At 40.8% G+C, this 23055-nt stretch overlaps 1 protein-coding gene across 1 annotated transcript in view; it reads right to left on the minus strand.

The window, feature by feature from the left end:
- CAMK2D (calcium/calmodulin dependent protein kinase II delta) overlaps positions 1-23055 on the minus strand; it is a 563004-nt gene that overhangs the window by 171511 nt on the left and 368438 nt on the right. The window contains 1 exon segment of the mRNA XM_033956020.1: positions 13754-13826. Within this exon segment, the coding sequence (XP_033811911.1) occupies positions 13754-13826 (73 nt within the window).

Consider the following 23055-nt stretch of genomic DNA (forward strand, 5'->3'; position numbering starts at 1 on the left):
TTCCCTATCTGTCCCAGTGGGAGTGGAGGATTAAGTGACTTGCCTAGGATCACAAAGAGCAGCATGAGGTTTGAACCCACAACCTCAGGGTGCTGAGCTCTAACCATAATGGCACACTTCCGCTTGATATCCCAGTTAGCAGCTAGTGGCTATATCTCGCGACTTAACTGGCTAGCCACAAATATTTAGATACCGGCCGGCTATGTTTTGCGCCCATGACAGGCCCCTTAAATAGCTGGTCTATCTTTGACCACTATAAAGTTAGCTGGATAGCACTGAATATCACATAGCTGACTAACTTTTTAGCAGCCAAAAAAACTCCTCAGATATATTCAATGCTGGCCACTGGAAATGGCCTGGAATTGAATATTTGGCTCACCGTCAACCGCAGGAGTTAGCCAGGCTGCCTCTTGTGGTCTGAACATCGGCCCCACATACACCATCAAGTCTGTATGTATTTATTTGTGCTCTGAGTGCAGGCATTACTGGGGATATAGTTTGGGTAGAGCAGAAGCCAAGTTGCAGCGAAGATGTATATTCTACTGTATAATACAGTGTCCAGCAAACTTTGTTAAGCCGTGGCACACTAAACGTAATGGTCATGGCTCGAGGCATCCTGGAAGTGTGTGACGTTGATGTGATGACATCACATACTTGTGTAACATCATCACATCGACGTGTGTACATGCACAAAGGCCTTCTAGATGGGCCCTGAGCCGCCAGTCGGAGGTGCCAGCAGGGAAGACGTGTGGAGAGGAGGAGAGGCACTGGCGCCAGCTGATTGCTTACAGGATGTGCCTCTCCCCATGAGAGGTATGTCCTGTAGGCAGTCAGCTGATGCCAGCGCCTCTCCTACCCAGCCTCTCATGGCACACCTGAAATTTCAGGAGGCACAAAGTTTATGATACACTGGTATAATACATGCTGGTGACCACAGGGCTACTGCCCTGGGCCTCCATGCTACAGGGAACCCCCAAAGCCTATCTGAAGCTGAAGACACAGCCTGCTGGGTGGATTTTGAGGCCCTTCTCATAAATTTCTGTCCTAGGTCCCAGCAGGTTTAACACTGGTCCTGGGTACACATATTCCCCCGGATTCTCTATATTGTGACTAAAGTTATGTGCGCAAATTTGGCCAAGCGGTCAAATTGTGCAAAGAATGTAATTGTTTAATAGGCCAATCGGTACCGATAATTGGCTACTAACAAGCAATTATTGGCACTAATTAGAATTTATGTGAACAACTTTCTATGCGTATTCTATAAAGTGGTAAATTCTAATGAGTGGATCTGAAAAGGGGGTATGGCCACAGGAAGGGCATGGGTGGACTGTGGGTATCCCTAAAAATTGCACGCTCTATTATAGAATATTTCCTATCCATGCAAAATTTAGGTGAGGGCATTTACACTGGTTTAAGTTGGCATAAATAGTCACGCCTAAATTTTAGTCACAGAGCCAGTCACAACTCATTCTATAAACCGCACCAAACTTTAGGCACTGTTTATAGAATAGGGCTAAGCACATTTTTTTCCCTGCACTGATTTTTTCGGCATCTTATATGTATTTTTAAAAATTCTATACCGTCTAGCTCTAGGCGGTTTACATAAGATCAAACACAGAATGTATACCATTGGGGGTAATTTTATGCGGTACCTGTTCTGTACAGGAAAGCAAGCACTTAAGAACATAAGCAATGCCTCCGCTGGGTCAGACCTGAGGTCCATCGTGCCCAGCAGTCCACTCATGCGGCGGCCCAACAGGTCCAGGACCTGTGCAGTAATCCTCTATCTATACCCTTCTATCCCCTTTTCCAGCAGGAAATTGTCCAATCCTTTCTTGAACCCCAGTACCGTACTCTGCCCTATTACGCACTCTGGAAGCGCATTCCAGGTGTCCACCACACGTTGGGTAAAGAAAAACTTCCTAGCATTCGTTTTGAACTGGTATGTGCTTACGCCTAAATCCCAGAGACATATTTGTAACTTAAACAGTAGTACTCTATAAGTTACACATGCTCCGCCCAGATTCTGCCAATATATACGATATGACTTTCTGTAAAATACAACCTATGTAAGAATGGCATTAAGCACATTTATGCCCATTTGGGTGCACATGCATAGCTAGAAGCCCTTATTCTAAATATATGCACATATAATTGGCATTACTCCTATCTACAGATCTATTTATTTATTTGGTTTTATATTCTGTCCTCCCAGGGGAGTTCAGAATGGGTACAAGTTTACATACATATTAAGTTGTTAGCAAACTTGGCATGGCAGGACATTGACAGGGATGGCAAAACAGTCAACAAAGCATGGCAAAACACAACATAACATAGCATGGTATGGTGAGACATAGCACGATGAGCATTGTATTAGAAACATAGCATGACAAACATTGTATAAGTGTGGTTAACATAGCTTGGCAAACCTAGTATTATATATACAAAACATGGCATGGGAAACATAGAATAGATATAGTATACAAGTGGGGCTACCTAGTATGACATGACAGAATGGTATGTTACAAGGCATTATCGAGCAGGTTCCCGAGGACTTTGATGGTGACAAATTGACCTTTTTACAGCGGAGGGAACTGGATTTTTGAGCTCCAATCATTGCACCCATTGGGGCTAAATGAGTTTATTGAGTGACATTGTGCCATTTGATTGGTTCTTTTGCTCTCATTAATCATTTTCATATAAGTGTACATTCATGTCATCTATTGTGCCCTTTTCAAAGAATCTTTTTCTCCTGTCCGGTTTCACTGGGATGTTATCTCTTCCCGGTGTATTTTAAATTGCCCGGGTTTAGTATCACGTGACATGTTTACGTCTGATGTTCAGACATTCTGCAGCTAAATTCTTGGAGGCGCTCCTCTCTGCCCAGCGCCATTTTCAACTTGCCTGACTATTTTTGCTGGTTACCTTGAGAGCGTACAGTGATAGCAGAGCTGGTTCCTGAGGAAGGGGGGTTTCCCTCGAAACGGAGCCCCGTTGGATGGGTTTAATTCATGCTGGCTATTCATTTACTTACTCCAGATTTCTACGGAGAAGCTAAGTACCTATTAACTTCATGTTCAGCTTGTGAATGTGCTGGCTTGGCTGACTTTGGACGCTGCTGTACCCTCAGACGAGGGGCAGAGACAGCTTAACCAACCTATTGATGTGTTTATCCAATTATTTAATTTATTTTCACTTTTAGCACACTGGTTTGTGCACTAGTTATTCACATTAAATTTGCACTTGCGTTAGCCCAGGGATGATTCACAGATAATACCCTTTTGGGTGTATGACTGTGACAGCTGGTACATTAGGGTCTTGTTCCCACTGCAGGCTGTGAGACTGAGGGCTTCCCATTCACTTCAATAAATTTTGGTAGGTTGCTCCTGTTGGGCTGTCTCTTCTCCTCAGCCCCCTCTTTGGGTCAGAGGAGACTTGTTCTCTCAATATATTTTTAGTACTCCTCTTACTGGGTTCTTTTGTTGCTACAAGGTAGAACCTAGAACGGTAGACATGGGATGACAAACATGGTGTAGTGGGCATAGCATGAGAGTGTAGCACAGTAGACATAGTGTGGTAACCATAGCATGAAAAATACATTGTATAGTATAGTAGCGTGAGAGAGAAAGGTGATAGTATGACAAAATGTGGCAAAGCATTGCCTGACGAAGTTTGGTGTGGTTGGACATAGTTCCAGGGTTTAAAGGTAAGTTAGATGTACATCTCCTTATGAGTGGCTTAAGGTAACATAGGGTTAAGCTAGATGCACATCTCTTATGAGAAGCTTAGAGTATGGGGACTAATACTACGCCAGGGTACACCTGGCGGGGCCTCCGCGTGTGCGGATCGCCGGACTTGATGGACCTAGGGTCTGCTCCGGAGATGGCACTTCTTATGTTCTTATGTACATAGAATGGTGGGATCTTGCATAGAGGAAGCTGCATATTATACCACAGGAGGTGACTTGGCAGGATAGAGCATTATATGATAGGTGAAATAAAATGCAACAGTTCACAATATGGTGGGCGAAGTACATCAGTGTTTGAGACGCATGACAGCGAAGGGCTGGTGCTCTTCTTTGTAAGGGTTGGGAATCTGGGTAGGTGCATTCTCAAGGGAAGAGGTGAGTTTTATTGCCTTCCTGAAGTTCAGTAGACCTTATAATCTTATGTGGGTAGGTATCTTGTTCCAGAGGCGCGATAGGTAGTGTGTGTAAGATCTTTTTGGGGCACTCAAGGTGGAAGCGCATCCCGAAGGCGTGCATAATCATCTTTCTTCTTGTGAGAGGAGCGGTCAATTACCCTTGTTTATATACATATGTGAATTTACACCGTCTTTGCAGCAGATGTAAATTTGTGTATGAGCATCTGTGATGGCGTGCCTAAGAAGCTGCAAGTTTCCCTTAACTGCACTCCCTCACAGAGCCAGGATAAGAAGCCAGGTCCTGCAGGACAGAGCAGGGAAGGGCATGGTTCAGTCAGGGTAGAGCAGGGAAGATGTGGTTGAGGCAGGGAGATAAAATTCCTGAGCACAGTCAAGCCACAGAGACCCTGGGAAGAGAGAAGCAGTCCCACAGTGAATGCCTTCACTACATATGTGTAAACTATCAGAAACCTGGCTAAAGTAAGACAAGCTTTATCTTGGAATCTTGTTTCTTGGCTAGGATTTGTGTAACACTGCGGCTAGGCTATGTATAATGTGACTTTGGGGTCTGTCAGCAACAGGGTAGTATAAAGATTGCACCTGGATCCCAAAAGACTTGGAGGAACATTTTCAATACGATGTCTAAATTTCATTATGAATATTTTGGGGAAAACGTCCAAAAATCCAGTAGAGAAAATGACCATTTTCAAACCAGAAAAAGATCTAGTCTTTTTTTTTTTTAATGGCCAGATATCTACTAGATATGTTTATCCTCAGTGCATCTATGTTTTTGAACCATTTTTGATAAATTAAACAACCTCCAAATGAAAAATGCACAAAAAACAACAACCATTGGGACATAGGACGGGCCAGCATTCTTGACAGATAGGCCACATACACATCCCAGCAGAAAAGAGGAACATCCCAGGGGGGCACTGCAGTGAACTTCACATATAAGGTACCATAACCCAAATATTATCGTTCTTCCCCCCCTTACCTCATGTTTCTTTTTGTAAGTTTATTTAGGTCTTCATGAGTTTGTCATGTGTACTTAATTGTATCCCCATTTTATTAATGTACAATGCTTAGAAAAGCTGATAACCATAAAAATCAAATTTTAAATAAACTTGAAACTTATGGTGAGCCCTCCAAATCTCACCCATAATTTACTGTACCAACTGCATACTTCTCCAAGAGCCCCTAAGCTTGCAGGTGTCACCTATACGTCAGTACAATAGTTTTTGGGCGGGCTCATAATTTCTACCACAAGTGTACTAGTTAAAGTAGAATATGGGCCTGGGTCCCCTTCTCTGCAGCCCACTGCACTGATCACCAGGCTATTCCAGAGACATGCTTGCTGCTCTAATAGGACTGGACATAACATCTGAAGCTGTGATATAGGCTGGTATATATTGATTCATTCACATCTTTGAGGGGTGGGTCAGTAACCACTGGGAGAGTAAAGAAAGGCATGACTTCATGCCTCCAGTGGTAATCGGGTCAGTTTGAGCACCTTTTTGGTACTTATTCATTATTGAAACAGGTCTAGCCTCAAATGTCCACGTTTTGCCCAGAATGTTTTCTGCAACGTTCCATTATTGCAGATCATCCTCCAAATCACAAGCCCATTCTAATTCTGCCCAAAATACGTCCCCATAATGCTCCCTCGAGATTTAGATGCACTTCAGGCAAATAGCATAGAAAACTGTCTAAAAAAATGTGTTTCAAAATGGCAATTTGGACATTTTAGCAAATAAAACATCCATATGCCACTTCATGCCATATTTTGGATGCTTTTCTCTTTTGAAAATGAGCCCTTTTATTTCTAATTTACTGTACCTGTGAGGTAACAGGCTTCAGCATATTTTGTATTAACAAATGATCTTGCTTTACCTTTCTAATTGTATAATTTTACTATTAGAAGCAACGAAACACCATACAAGTTTAAGTGGCATGAACAGATTGAACCTACTTCTTCGTGACCTATGAAAACATTATAAATGGCAATCTAAATATGTTTCAAGTGCATTAGAAACAATGACTATCAAAGAGGTCTGGATTTAAACAATGCAAGTTAAAAACACTGCTAAACTGCACTTAAAAATGAACGAATACCATGCATTGACTTCCACGTCAAGATAGTTTTCAGGCAGCGATGTGAGTGCACCGAACCCTCAATCATCATGCAGCTACTAGCTCAATGTAACAAGCTATGCATCATATCTAGACGTGCCCAAAAATTGGCATGGGTGCATAACTGGCAGGGGCCCAGGCAAACAGCGCAGTTTTAGAAAGCAGTCCAAAATCTCCTCAGAATTAGCTTTAATCAGAAAGGTCAAACTTTGCACTAGAGATAGTGGCTTCAGCTGCAGTCAGGCATGAGAGAAGCCTCATTATTCAACATGGCCATAACAGTTGTGGTCCTTAGTAATGAACAGACATTCTTGAGCTATAATTTCAGCATTGGCAGACTTTTATTCTTAGTGAACTGTTAGTTGGTGGCCTACACTTTGACTACAGCTAGAGCCTTTTTCTAACAGGGCTTTTCTCCCCTAAATTTTGAAGACATGTGGGTGAGTTAATCACCCTTGCTTGTCTTCTAAAACAGACTACTAAACCTACACTCTTATTATTTCTTTAACAGGGGTATTCAGGGACTGTCACAGATATACATTAGTGACATTAAAAACAATTTTGTTGTTTCTTAAAATAATAATAATAATAATTTTATTTCTTATATTCCGCCATATATAGGCGGTTTACAACGAAGAAGGGCTGGACAATCATCGAAAATGGTACAATGTTACAATCAGATAAAATTAGGTGATAGAGAAAAAAAATGGTACAACAGAGAGAAAAAATGGTACAAACAGAAAGAAAGATGGGTACAATTATGGCAATGAAATGGTACAGTGAAGAAGGTCAAGACAATCTGCGTAAAGGACATATAGAGATAGAGGGCCAGGGTGGGCATAGGGTCTTAGGGTATGAATCGGGTGAAAAGATTAGTTTTTAGTAGTTTCCTGAAGTTTAAGTAGGATGAAGAGCGTGAGATGATGTGGGCCAGCTTGGAAGGCAAGAGTTCTATTTAGATTTCTTTTGTAAAAGACCCCTGGCTCCGTTTTCTATGCTTAGATTAAAGAGAGCGAGAGAGAGAGGTGGCATGTGGGGGTTGCATGGTGAACACCTTAGCTGACATTATTTTTTCTGCTTTATTGCATGCTAGGACAAATAACTGGCAGTTCTTGATTAAATACTACATTTCAAAAGAAACCACAGATAATGTTCGCAAATAAAAAGAATTAACTCTTCCAGAACATGACTGCCTTTCTGGAAAGAATGCCCTTACATTGGAGAAATGTGGGAGACCAAAATTGGGTCTATTTGCAAGCAGTTTCAAGTTTTGGGTGCTGCTATGATTCACAGTGTCCTTATCAGAGATATAGGAAGAAAAAGAATCAATAAACAAGTTACAAGTGATAGTTTTTATACACTTGCAGAGCACACAGCACCTTTAATCCAACACAGAGTTAGTCCAGAAACCCCTTCCAATGTATTTATTGAATTCAATTTCTATCCCGTCCTCCCAGTAGCTCAGAACGGGTTACAAGCGAACATTCACAGTGGAATACATTTGGACAATACAAAGACTATAGAGCAACTTAAGTATAGGTTAAGAATGGAGAAGTGGGTGCAGGAGAAAGGGGGAATTTTAGGGGGCAATAGGGGTTGATTGCCGTTGAAATTTTAGCTTTCCGGAAGGTCAATGAGTTCTGTAATCTGATTTATGGGGGGAGTTGGTTCTAGAGTTGGGGGATGAAGTGGCTGTAGGAGGGTTTGCGGGCAGTTTCTGACAGAAGAGACCTTCCTGGGGGGATGCATAGGTGTTTCTCTGTTTCAGAGCAGAGGAAGCGGGTGAGGATGCATAGGGTTAGCTTGGATCCTATGTAGGCTGGGGTGGTGGCGTAAATTCTTTTATGCGCTATTACCAGAGCCTTGAATGCACAGCGTTGGTTGATCGGAAGTGCTCTGCTCGGAGGGCTGGGGAGATGGGGTCGTGGTAGTTGAGGCTGTGTAGGAGGCAGGTTGCTGCATTTTGTACACACTGGAGGCGTTTGAGATCTTTTTTGGCCACTTCATTAAATAGGAAGTTGCAGTAATCCATCCTGGAGAGAAAATAGGCATAGAGGAGTTGGGTTATGTCTGGTTTGGAGATGTATGGTTTGATCCATTTCAGTTGGCGGAGGAAGTAGAAGGAGGTAGAGTTCTGCATTTATCTTGCCAAATTTGGCAAGCGGATCAGGAATCAGTAGCACCAGTATTACTGCAGCCTCAATGACTTATTGCCCCTGCACCTGAATACCTTTCATTTCATTGCTTCCTTCTTTTAGCCAATGTCGACTATTGCAGGGACGAAGCAACAGAGTCAATGTCAAACTCCATGTGGTTGGAAGGAGGAAGAAATGGAGAAAGATGGCATCAGTCATGGGGACACACAAGGAAGCTGAAGATGGAGAGAGAGAGAGAAAAAAAAATTGGCATCAAAAGGGTCCAGACTGCAGAGAGTACAGAAAGGGGAGGAGCTGGGGGACCTCAGAAAGATGAGAAGAAGAAGGGATGAGCCTGCAGATGGCACAGAGAGAGAAGACAGATTAGGCGAGTTAGATTATGTTAGTATAGAGAGGGAAAAAGAGAAAGATCTGGAGAAGATTGAGCATTGGAGTAAAGAAAGAGGAACGGGATGGTCAAGCCTAGGGAAGTCAGACCTTTAAGATGGACTGGGACTTATCTTAGGGCAACTTTGCACAATGGTGGCAATTCTATAAATTGGTGCTAAGATTTAGGTGTTCCAATGCTGTACTCTTGACACCAATTCTATAGTGGCATCTGGGCACTAAGCTTTGTTATAGTATATGAGACAAAATTAGGCATCAACTGTTATGCCAAGCCAGTGGCAGTTGTTACTGTTGATGCCAAAGTGAGCTCTGAAATGCATGTAATTTATAGAATTTTATAAGTTACACACGTACCTCAGACATATGCCTAGGGAGAGTGTGGTGCAGTGGTTAAAGCTACAGCCTCAGCACCCTGCGGTTGTGGGTTCAAACCCACACTGCTCCTTCTGAGCCTGGGCAAGTTGCTTAATCCCCTCATTGCCCCAGGTACATTAGATAGATTGTGAGTCCACCAGGACAGATAGGGAAAAGTGTTTGAATACATTCATGTAAACTGTTTTTAGCTCCCCTGGGAGAACAGTATAGAAAATTGAATGAATGAATGAATCTACTCACCAAACTTAAGCAGTTTTGGTTGCACCAATCATATGTGTAAGAATTATTCTATAACTTAGCACCAATTTATAGATTTGCCTTCAACATGTTTTAATTCCTGCATATTTGAATAGTACCTTTACCTCTGTGTTGCCTCTTTAATTATGACTCAAAGAATATCATTTCATTATGTTATACTTTGCAGAATATTTGTAGAAAGTTTTTTTTTTTTTTTTTGGGGGGGGGGGGTTTCCTTTAAACTATTGTAGGCTAAGGGGGGAATTCAATAAGTGACATTTAAAATGTGGTGCTAAGTGTGATTTTATAAAAAGGGCCCACCCTCAACTATAAAGTGTGACATCTTGGAAATGCAAGAAGGGCGTTAATAGACTAGCAAGGCATAAGAGATAAAGCTAAGCAAATAAAAGTATAAAAATGGCAAAGCAAACAAAGAGGCCCTTTTACTAAACACTAGTAAACAGTAGCCAAACTATCTCATCTTCAGGAAAAAGCTGAAAACCTACTCATTTGAGTGCCCGTACTCGCACTTTGACAATGCAGCAGTCCTACACATTGTAACTCAGTTGCTTCTTTTCCAGTAACAATGTAACCTTCCTCTGAAACAGTTTCCCTTTGCTTCTCTGTATTGTAAAAATCTCCCCATGTAGCTACATGGGCGTCTTAACCCAGAGGTTCTCAACATGCGGGTATGCAAGCTGCTTGTTAGGGGTACGCACTACACGGATCTTCTGCCCCCCCTTCCTGCCTAATGGCCACTGGGGATCCCATGCCCTCCTTCATGCCTGCTACCCTCTGTTGAAGCCGACCCGGAAGGCATCACTATGATGTCAGAGTTGACATCAGAGGGAAGCCTTCCGGGTCAGTGGGGGATCCTAGTTACCGCCTTTGAGAAGGATCTGGGTCAGCAGCTCACCTGGAAGAAGGTAACTGGGATCCCCCGCTGACCCGGAAGGCTTCCCTAATCATAGGGAGGGTGGTAATGCAGAGAGATATTTAAATGAAAAAGAACCAAGATGGATATACAGATTAAAAACAGTAGAGCTAGGTGGATTAAATGGAGAGTTAGATTGGACGTCTCTGTTCTGAATGGGTTGTCTGTTTGGGTGATGTCATAGGTCAGCTGATAAAATACGTATTTAAAAGGGGAAGAAATAACGCCGCCATCATCTTGACACAATAAGATCTGAAGTAGTCAGATGACTTGGGCTGATCTAGGTAGGTGTTTAAGATTGGTAAAATTGATCTTAAAAAAATTAATACTAATAGTGAAGGGCTGTTGATTATATGCTATTTTGTTCTAGGGAAGGATCGTTGAAAAAGCAAGATTTCAAAACATGTTGGGTCCAATCTTCCCAGATCACATTGTTAAAGACAAGAAATAAGGAGATTTTCTTACTTAAATATTTATGCTGGATTTAAGAAAATTAAGATTAAATGGAAAAGTAAACAAAAAGTAAATAAAATTGAAAGCTTATAGTGGGTGGACCGGTGACGATATGACACGTTAAGCTTATCGCTATGAGAGTAGTCAAGTGGTAAGTGGTGTCGCTGAGGTCCAAGTGAATTATATAAAAGGTTGTGAAGGTATTAGTGAGCACTATTTGGCATTTGGGAACAGTGGTAAATGAATACTCTCAACAAATAGCACATCCCTAACACAAAAAGTTATTACCTTGCAGTTTACTGCAAAGTTGCTGCATAGTTTCTTAATGTGGTTTTAGTGCTAGCAGTTATGCATGGTAAAATCATGAGTAATGCACTTTTTGCAGTGTGGTAAAAGGGGCCCAAAGTGATCATACTGTATAACTCACAAAATGGAACAAACAGTAGGCGACAAAAATAGCCTAAGGAAGCATGAAAGCTCTTACTCGGGGCACCTGAATCTGTCAGCCAATACCGTGCTCTTATCTATTACAGCCATGCAGATACCATTCTGAGACTCTATATAGTTTGTATTCTCTTAGTTTAACTAAAGAATAGGTGCTCTCAATTCCCAACTCCCCCCTCCCCGTAGCATGGGTGTCATATTAAAAAAATCTAAATTTTCTGTAACACGTGTGTACTGTTCCGGTAGCTTGTTATTGATCCTGTAGCATTTAGATTCACTATAGCATGTGTATTCCCATAGCACGCAAATTCAGGAAACAACTATTCAATCGAAGGGTCAAAGTTTTGAGATAGTGCCAAATTTGAAAATTTTGTGAATAATTCTGGATCGTAGTTTAACTTTTATGAAGCATACGGATTCATTAATTAAAAAAGCCATCCAATTTTGTGGAAATTGAGGACCATTAAGAAGTATTTAGATCTAGAGTCCTTTCAGTTGCTGGTCCAGTCTACCGTACTGTCAACTCTGGATTATTATAATTTTGTTTATTTGGGGCTACCAAAAAAGATTCTATTAAGGCTTCGATTAGTTCAGAATGCAGCAGTTTGTTTAATCTTTGGTCTTAAGAAGTATGCTAGACTGCATTGGCTGCCTTTTGAGGCCAGAGTATTTTTTATGTTTGGGTGTATCTGTTATAAGGCTCTTTTTGGTTTATTACCTTCCTATTTGATATCTTACCTGAAACTGTTTAATTCATTAAAATGTACCAGAAATTCAGGTATGTTCCTCTTCCCTACCCCAAGGGCCTGTTGCTATAAGACTTTTTTAGACAGGACATTGGAATAACAGTTGAACTCCTGGATGAGCCCGCTGATTGTTCAAGCCGATTCTTATCTTACATTTAGGAAATTATTGAAAAGTCACCTATTTGATAAACAAGAATGTTGATATTTAAGAAGGCATTTTTAATTAGGCTCTGTATTTTAAATGCACTTTTTATCTGATGTTGTATTTAATGGATGTAGTAGTTATAATATTTGCGTTTTTTGAAACTGTATTTTTTAACTGAAATATTTCAGTTCTTCTGTTGTGACCCGCCTAGAACTGCTGGTGGGGTGGTATACAAGAAAATTAAAATTAAATTATTAATTATTATTATCGAAAACCACCTCAATTTTTTGTAGCTCCTTATTGATCCTGTAGTTTTTATGTTATTGATCTTGAAAACTACTGTATACGTATCCTTGTAACCCGTTCTGGGCTCCTGGGAAGATTGGGCTATAAAACTAATTAACTAGCTAACTAACTAAATTTTAATGGGATTCCAATCATTTTCCTCTGCATGCCCTAAAGGCAATGAGCAAACAAGGTTGAGGTTAAGTCTCCAAATATTTTTTCACATGCTTTCCATGCCCAACTGCAGCCGAAACTATGATAGTGAATTCCATTCTGTGTTATCTTGCACCATTGACCATGCTCACCTTTAAGTCCCGATGGACCACACCCATCTGATGGCAATGTAGCACAGCCTCCAGGATCTGCTGAATGCAATGACTGCATGCAAACACCAGGGGGGGTGTGTGTTAGTTCCAAGCTTACACTCACTGTCTGTATACCCTCAGTGAGACCGGGCTGAAGTGTAGAACAAGCGAACAACCAGCAACATACACCCATCGCTCCATTACAGTTGTAATTTGCTCACAAACAGTACTTTATGATACTATATACTGGCTTTAGATATACCTCACTCTTGAAAGGAGTAAAAATTATAAGTTAGTCACTTATACTAGTCTTTTACAGATAATGTTTGACAGTATTTTAAATAAAAAGAGCAGAGTAGAGACACTGCAAATATTTCTCAGTGGACTAATTGTGAAGGTGGAAATTTATTACAAATTCTGATGACTGTATTTTTAAAGAAAATGCATGCTTTGATTTCTAAGTCGAATGATACAAACTAATTAGTTGCAGGTATACTAGTGATTCCATAACACTTCTTTTCTACAGACAGGAAACCACCATTTATTTTATTTTTTTGTGTGTGGTTTTCTTACTCTAATGGAGCAATGTGTAGCTAGTTACTTTGCTGTTGCAACCCGTAGCCTCAGAACAGAAGTGGTGTTTAAGTTTGCAGGCTGATACACATCACAGCTAGGGAGATCTTTCAAGGGAACACCGAACAATTAATAAAGCTCCATTCCCCACAACCCAAACAAAGTGTCTTGCCACACAAGCTTAATTGTTTGGGTTACAAGCAAATCCTTATTTAAGAAGATCATCAGCTAGGCTTAAAAGCTATGATGTGCATCAGGCCTGCAGACTAGCAAACTGGAAACAGTTATCATGCAAAAAAAACACACAATGTATTAGCTTATGCATAATAATGAGAGAGAAGTAGGCCTGTACATTTTTCATGGCCACTCTGCCCCCATTGCCTTTACCCAGAAAAAAAAAAATTGCTTATATCTACTTTTTGCCACCATATACTGACCTTCAGGTCTCTGTGAACTATGCCATTTAGATGACAATGATTTACACTTTCTAGAATCTGCTGAATACAATGACTGCAAAGATACAAGGGCAGAATGGGAAGGGAGAACATTTTAAAGGCACATAAATCACATCGAGTTCACAATAAAGCCAAAAAATAAAACTAAATAAATAAATAAATTTTAAAAATGAAATAAATGTAAAACTAAAGAAAAGTAGACATTCAAAAAATTTTTTTTCCACAAATCGAGTTTACATCAAACTGGAATTAAAGGTGTGCTTGAGAGAGACAACTTTTAGGTTTTATAAAATAAATAACATTGAACATGTAACATGTGAGACTTTAAAGAGAGAAACAGCTCCCGCTGTTTTTAGGCTCAACAGCATGGGCAGGTAATTATCGACTGCATTTTTCCACCCTTCAGTGTTGTGCACAGATTTTACTCAAGAAAGCATTAGTGGGTAGGTAATAAAATAAAACACGGGAATTTTAAATACTGAAATTTACTTGACTTTTGGAAATCAATACTTAGGGGGGGGGGGAATTTGTCAATGTGTGCTACTGTTAAGACGGGTTATTTTACCACAAGTTCTGCTATTTTAGCACAGGGTCCAATGAGACCTTGTCCTATAATAACACAACTTGTGGTAAAATAATCCATTTTAACAGTAGCACACATTGATAAATTCCCCCCTTAGAGGCCTACTCATTAAATCACATTAGATGTTTAATGGGGTGTGAACATGTGAAAAGGATTAATCCCCTATAAGGCATCCAAATATAGGTGCACTGTTAAGATGCATGTGCAAATTAATTGGTTAATGAACTACTAACCTTCATTAATTGGGCACTAACAACCAATTATTGATGCTAATTGGCACCCATTGATATTTGTGTGTGCATCTAGCTGTGCGTTACTCTAAAAGGCAGGGTGCCTAACTCCCATAGCGCATATCCAAAAGGGGGAAGTCTTAGGCACATGGTTACAGAGCACTGGGTAAGTGCACCTAATTGGGCGCCAGCATTTATAACAGATTTCAGCAGGCATAAGTTTGGCACCTAAGGCATGGGAATTAGTGCTACTTGCTATTCTATAAAGCAGTGTCGCGCAAACTTTTTCTAGCCCTGGCACACTAAACTTGGGGCTGCGTCTACAGGGTCTCCGAGCATGTGCAGGCATCGACGTGATGATGTCACGTGCATATATGATGTCATCACATCGGCATCTGTACATGCGCGGAGGCCCTCCAGATGGGACCCTGAAATTGCTATGCCAGTGGGGTGGTGCAGAGAGGAGGAGAGGCAATGGTGTTGGCTGACTGCCTACAGGACGTGCCTTGAACGGAACAGTTTGCGATACACTGCTATAAAGGATGCACATCCTTTACACGATAGCTCTTAGCACCAATTTTTTCAGCAGTATTTATAGAATCCCCCTTCAATGAACATTAAAAACAGTTGACACCGAATCAAGGCAATTAGGGGTAATTTTATAAAGTTTTTTTTGCATGCATGTGACCAGTGAATAAAACCCCCCAAACAATCAGTGTATAAAAAGTATTCGCTTTCACATGATGGTATGCACTTTGCCGTTAAAGGTAAGGGGCAGTATTTGAAAAGAGCATGGGCAAAGTTTGCGTGTATATTATAAAATGCATTAATGTTTGAGTGTACGTAGAAATACTTTTAAAACAAATAGGAGGAAATGTTGTTTTTTTCACTCAATGAATAGGTAAACTCTGGAACTTGTTGCTAGAGGATGTGGTAACAGTTGTTAGTGTTTTTGAATTTAAAAAAAAGTTCCTGGAGGAAAAGTCCAGAGTCTGCCATTGAGACAGACGTGGGGGAAGGTGCTGCTTGCTCTGGGATTGGTAGCATGGAATCCTGCTACTATATGGGATTCTACCAGGTACTTGTGACCTGGATTGTCCACTGTGAAAACAGGACATTGGGCTAGAGGGACCATTGGTCTGACCCAGAATGACTATTCATATGTTCTTAAGCAATCTAGGTATGGACCTTTATACCTGCTTGAGGCCAGGTTTAAATGTCTGTGCCTGCAATGTAAGTGCAATTTCTGCCATTTAAGCTACTATTTTATAAGAACACACATCTGTGCCTTCATAAAATGACATCTAACTTGGCACTCCATTATAACCAGAAATACCAAAGAAAGACAATTTAATCATGAATTGATAATGAGGACAACTCTTGGGCAGACTGGGTGAACTGTTCAGGTATCTGTTGTCATGTACTATGCTACTTTGGAAACATGGGTTAAAGGCCACATTTAACACGTAACCTGAGATTTCAGGAGGTTGGGAAAGGGGCAGTGAATGCAAGTGAAGATAGTGGGGGGTAATTCTCAAAAGGCTGCCTAAAGTGTGTGCATTAAGAGCGAACTTCGTAATAGCCGTTATGTACGTACTTGCCGTTATAGAATACCAGCGCAAGTCCGCAGTTATTTGCCTAATTTTAGTCACGGGCATTTACACCAACTCAATGGCTGGTGCAAATGGTCACATCTAACAATTCTCAATTAGGCAACGACTGATAGCATTCTCTCCCACAGCTGCACCTGCTAGCATAGAAAGAAAAGACACACATTGGCCCAGATTCTATAAAAGACACCTGAAGGTAGGCAACTAGCTTGTGTGTCTAACTAGTCTAAGCACCTAACGTAATTGTTTAAAAAGCATGGACACTGCAAGTAATTGGATGGTAGGCGCCTACCATTTTGAGGTACGTACCTAGTCCAAGGCACTTACCCTCAAAATGATAGGTGCCTACCTGAAAGTCGATGTGATTAAGAGTGGATCGTGGATGTGTTTATCATGAAGGCCTATGTTCTAGACTTAGGCTCCAGTAGGCACCTAGCTTAGGCACACTCATTTAGGCCAAGAAAACCCTGGCATAAATAGGATGCTCCTAAGGTTAGGATGTCTATTGGTGCCACTTTAGACGTGATTCTATAAAGCATGCCTAACTTATGACTGACATGCACTTAGCGACACTTTCCTCAGCGTCTACATTTTAGGCATGATTTAGAGAATCGGGGCCTAAGGTTACAGTTATGAGTCTAAGTGCAAATTAGTACCATATAATGCCAATTAAGCCCAGTTATAGCCAATCATTGATTGCTAACACCAATTAGCACCTGATTTATAACTAAGTTATGCACATTACTATAGATGTTCTAGAACCTGCGTACGCAATTCTGCATGCCAAACGTAAAACTTGAGCAATCAAGACTAGAATTAGGATTGTGCGTTAGTGGCAAAAGAAAACAGCTAACAATGCAGAACAATTAACTTCACTTTCAAAGGTGCAATTAAGTGCATTCTGCGGTATCTGCCACAACACTAACATGTTTGTGATGTGGCTCGTGCATTCCAACTTAAGTTGTGCAGTTAAAGTGCATTCACGACAAAATCTTAATGTGGTTTAGTAAATAGGCCTCAATAAAAGCACTGAAAACAGAAGGGTGGATAAAAATGAGCAACAGGGTGAGACAGCCATTGAAAAACACTAAAGGAAAAAGAACACATGTACATTACTGAAAATCTAAAACCCATTTGCTGGAAAGCAAAAATGGGGAGACCAATTCAAGTTCTAACGGGACACTTTCCTCATTCATCCAAGTTAAAATAGTCATCCTGTAATGATTCTCTCCATTTGAAAAAAAGCAAACAAGAATTTGTTTTTAAAAATCTTACTGGTTTTAGTTTTGTGTAGAATTACGGATTTTCTAAAAAATGTTTAGGAGGACCAGTCACAAGATGGCTATTGCGTTTCCTCTACTTGACATTTTTGGTGCCATAAATGCACTCAGAGGCTGATTCTATAAACAGCACCTAAAAAATGGTGCCACCCACATATCAATCCCACTTAGGCACCATTTACAGAATTGCGGCTAGTGGTGTCTAGGTAAAAACTTAGGCACCTGAAATGTAGGCCAGGGTTTTAAAGGCCTACATTTCAGGTGCCTAAGTTTTTGGAGAATCGCGCTTGGTGAAGCCTAAGTCAGACTCCATCCACAGAAATGCCCACTTAGGCATTAGGCGCTGCTAAGTACCATGCAAAAGGTGCCTATCGCCCAATACCAATTATTGAGGCTATTAAGGGTATTTAGCCAATTAAGTTATTGAATCAGCCACTCAGAGCTGTGCGAGACTTGAGCACTGTGTTTAGGACACCAGTTTGCAAAGGATGTGTGACAAGAACACAGCTGTCACACTCAACCACTTGCTGGTGAGCCGTAATGCTCAGGCCAGCAATGGATAGCCACAAACCCTTCTCACGTCTAGAAGTGGAAAGTATTCTCATTCCAACTTCTTAATAAAATGTGCAGCGTAAAAAAAACCTCTTTTTCCTCCTGCTACATCTGAAATGATTATGACTCAATGATTTAATGCAATTTTAAAACATTTTCAAGATTCGATAAACATCTTGAGGCCAATATTCAGCTGCATGGAGAAAGTATGGAATGTCTAAATTAGTTTTAAATTATACAAATGTTCAATGGCACAATCTGTTTAGATGTGTGTTCCTTGAAAGTTTATCCTAGATGTTTCACATCTAGCAGCTACCACCACTAAAATATATATGGGACAATTCTCATCACAGTGCGACTACGTGTGAGTCCCGCCCTGACTCTGCCTATGTGCACATCTGCCTGTATGTTCACTGACTAGCACTTAGGCAATTTTTTGGCATATATATGTGTTTATATATCACTATTCTATCATTTTACACATGCTAAAGGCCATTTTGTAGAATTTCCCCTATACATTGCAGTGGTGCTGACCTCAGAACAATCTATACTTTTGGATGGCTCATTTGATATCTATATATGTATATATATGTGCTTTTGAATACTGACCTCATTGTACAGGATGAATGATTATGGTTACACATACACATTCTGCATTTTCATGTCTTTGCTAAATACAAATATGTGCAGGGTAATTTTATAACAAGGGTACTTAGGCTGGACAGGCATATAGATGTATATTTTATGTTATAAGCTCCTATGTGCTTTAACCTAGGGAACGTGAGCACATTCACTGACAACTGCTCCACGGCAAGTAGACCTGTAAATTGTGTGCATGCAAGTTCCTTTAATCATGTATTTTACAAAATGCATGCATATATGCCAGTCCTGGCCCCATATTCGCGTATATCACATTACATTTCCGTGTGCCCACTTTCGATGTCCACATACCCCTGGACAATTTTATACTGAGCACATAGAAGGGGGAAATTCTATAAATAGTGCCCCAAAATCAATTTGATAAAGTACAATTCTATAAAAGGTATTTTGGGTTGAGTGCTCCTTATGGAATAGGACTTAATGGTCATTCCTGGGCCAAAAGTTGATTGCCATTATTTACACCAGCTGAAACCTCGTGTAAATGCTGGCATCCGACTCATGGCATTCTGGCATGAGAATGACACTGTTCTATAAAACCATACACAACTTTTCAAAATGTTCCTCCCCCTCCCCTGGCCACGCTCCCTTTTGAGTTGTGTGTTAGGGGCTTAGATGACTAGTCTTAAAAGAATAGCATACAGTCAGATGCACACACAAATCTCTATTATTGCCAATTAGCTAAAATAATGTATTGCTCACATCAATTAGGCCCATATTCTATAAATAGTGCCCTAAGCTAGGTGGTGGTAGGTGCCCTACTGGTACCTAACTTAATTGGCAAAGCCATTTAAAAACCGTCTAAAAAAAAATGTATGCGCTTAGAAAAACAGCGCTTTCATTGTATCTACAGAGGTGACTTACAACGCCTAAGGTCGAAGCAGGTTCTAAGGTGCCTCCAATAGAAGTGATTTTTCTTAAAGGTAGGTGCCAGAAATGTAGGCCTTTAAAACCCTGGCCTACATTTTCGGTGCCCACCTTTGACAAAAGCTACGATTCTATAAATGGTGCCATTGTGTGATTGACATGTGATCGTCAGTCATATTTTAGACTCATTATACAATTTATTTCTATGTACATCTATCTGACAGTGCTGAAATTTTGGTGCCCTCATTATATCTATGGAGGTGCCTTTACAGAATGACACGGTGACAAAATTCATCACCGTTCCCGTCCCCGCGGATAACCGCGGGAAACCGTCTTCATGTCATTCTTTAAGGAGAGAGGGAAGAATCAGAGTATGAAGGGCCACAACCACTGACCCATAAGCTTTGCATTGAAGAATGCTGGTGTAGAAGGATTGTAGAATGACAGTCTCTGGTATCCAAAGCAGATATTGTGATGTCATAATGCCTCAATCCACCAGTGCCTAAGAGCCAATCACATCAGTGATGTCACAATGGCTTCATTATCCTTGGCTCACATAAGAATCAGAGTATGAATGGCCACAACCACTGACCCGCAAGCTTTGCTTTGAAGAATGCTGGTGTAGAAGGACTGAGGTTGAAATAGACACTAGAAAATGACATGGGATTATTTCCCGCGGTTATCCGCGGGGACGGGAACGGTGGTGAATTTTGTCACCATGTCATTCTCTAGTGCCTTAGAATGCCTAAGGTCGAAATAGGTGTGGTTAACGCCAGAAACATCCTTAGATGTTCTAAAGCGCCTTCATAGAAACGATTCTCATCACAGGTAGGCACCGGAAATGTAGGCCTTTAAAACCCTGGCCTACATTTCTGGCGCCTACCTTTGACAACGCTGCAATTCTATAAATAGGGCTGTTGCGTGACTGGCATGCGATCAGCGGCCGTTTTTGTAGGCAGCCACCAATAACTGCCATTTATAGAATCTGGCCCTTAATTGCTAGTTAATGGCTCTTTAAACAATATATTTATGTGTGTGCATCTTTTTGACCATGCTGAAATTTTGGTGCTGAAATTTGGGCACTATAAATAGAATCTGGGGGAAAAAAAGCTGTTTTACACATGCAATCCCTTATAAAATTACCCCATGCGCATGAAAGGTAGAAAGGCTCAAGATAATGCTTTCCTACAGAAAATGCTTCTTGTTCAAAAAGATGCATTTTAAGCTTCATTTGAAAAACTGTGATTACTAGAACATTCTACGTGCTCAAATTTGGAAATATTTTCATATTTTTTAAAGTTAAAAAGCCAATAACCTACTTTTCCAACAGAACAATTTTTCTTCGCTCCTTTACCTCCCCCCCTTTTCCTACTTTAAAGCTTTCCATACTCTTTGGGAAAATAAAACTCTGAAATAAGTTTTGACAGAAGGATGGTAGGTATTATCCATCCTTAGAAAGCACATTTTCTCCCAACAGAAAGGGGCCACTGCATATCTAAACATTTTATATTGCAACAATGATAAAATCTATGAAAACCAGTTTAAAAACCCAAGGCAAAAGCCAGAATATAATTGGCAGATGTTCATTTTTTGCTTCTGATTTAATTTGTAAGGCGAAATAAGACTTTGAAGTTGTGGAAAGGTCATCTTTAGCCATCAAGGCCAGCGCTCAGACATAAATAGATGTGGAAGGGCTAAGTCAGCATCATCATTACAAGTTAGAGGGATGAATAGGCAGCAGGAACCTGCAGGGAAGGAACAAATTCTACTCTTAATTTAGGGCTCTTTTTACAAAGCCATGGTGGAGGTTTCTACCACAGACCGTCGAGGTAAATGCTCCAATGCTCATAGGAATTGAATGAGCGTCAGAGCATTAACTTTGCCAGCCCGCAGAAGAAACCTCTAGCGTAGCTTTGTAAAAGCTAGTGTTAGAGTTTGAAGAGAATTAAAATACCTATGGAAAAAAAAATACAAAGAAGACCCAGAGGAGATTAGCAAAAAGCCAATAGGGAGTCATAAAACAGTTGTTTGAAGATTACAGATAATACTTCCACTTTTAAATCTTTTGTTCCTGAACAGACATGTTATAAATGTAAGGAAGCAACCAGTCCAATCTGGTGGGGGAAGTGGGGGGAAAGGCAAGCTATTCTTGCAGACAAAGTTTGGAAATGTTAAAAAAAAAAAAAATGGAAGGAAAAGCAAATGCATGAACAAGAGAGCTTTTGCTATAGGAACACATGATGTTGAGCCTTATAAATACACACATTATATTTAAATGGGATTATCAAGAGTTATTTCAAACTAACCAGTCTTGAGAAAAATGATGCCACCTCCTGACACTTGTCACTGTTGGTGTTTTCTTTTTTAAGTTGTTAAAATATCATTATTTTTTATATTCCATTTTATAAAAGCAGGATTGATATGTATAAGAAAAGCACACAAACCCAGATTTTTTTTTTTTTACAAGATCATTTTTAGCCAAATGCTTTATGAAATGAAGTATGGAATTTACTTCTATAGAATAAACTATTTCGAATGCTAAGTCCCATGCTTGTCAGAGATCTTGAATGCCAAGGCTTATTACTGTAATGAAGAATCTAATATAATAAAACCCTATGCTGCGCATGCGCACTCTTACCTGCGTGCTCCTGTTTTCCGTGAGCTGTAGGGCCCCAGCAGGCAACAGTGCGCATGCGCGCTTAGGATTCTGTTTCCCTGTAAGAACACTCGCGCACCAGAAGGTGATGTTTTCAGGTGATGTTTTCTATAAATAAATTGCTTAGGAACATCTTTTCTAAAGTTCTTTGTGCTCCCTGCTCCCTTAATGTCTTTTAGGATTGTATTTTTAAGTTCAAAGACGCGGCGGCGGCTCCTCTCACGATCCCCGCCTGCATCTCGTGAGAGGAGCCACCGTGCCAACTTTAAACTTACTAATAATTCTGCCAAGGTTTTCGTCTAAGTACACTCGCTGACCTAAAGTTTTACGTTTTAAGTTCTACCTTGCTCCCTGTTTTCTGTGCTGTTTGGTCTGGCCTGCTCCCTGCTCGCCTTGCCGTAGTGTATTTTTTAGTTGAAAGATGCAGCGGTGGCTCCTCTTACGATCCCCACCTGCGTCGGACTTCCGACACAGATGGGGATCATGAGAGGAGCCGCCGCCGCGTCTTTCAACTAAAAAATACACTATGGCAAGGCGAGCAGGGAGCAGGCCAGACCAAAGCTTCAGGGAAATGGAGTGGGAGGGAATTCTGCTTCTGCACAAGGAAGTGGGGGGAGAAGAAAAATGATGCTGCACAGGGAAATGGAGGGGGAGGGAATTCTGCTTTGGATTCTGCACAGGGAAGTGGGGGGAGGGGAAAAATGCTGCTTCACAGGGAAATGGAGGGGGAGGGAATGCTACCGCTGCTGCACAGGAAAGTTGGGGGGGGAGAGAAAAATGCTGCTGCACAAGGAAATGGAGGGGGAGGGAATTCTGCTTCACCTTCTGCACAGGGAAGTGGGGGGAAGG

The sequence above is a fragment of the Geotrypetes seraphini genome, chromosome 1 (genome assembly GCF_902459505.1).
Source record: "Geotrypetes seraphini chromosome 1, aGeoSer1.1, whole genome shotgun sequence".
In the NCBI taxonomy this organism is placed as follows: domain Eukaryota; kingdom Metazoa; phylum Chordata; class Amphibia; order Gymnophiona; family Dermophiidae; genus Geotrypetes; species Geotrypetes seraphini.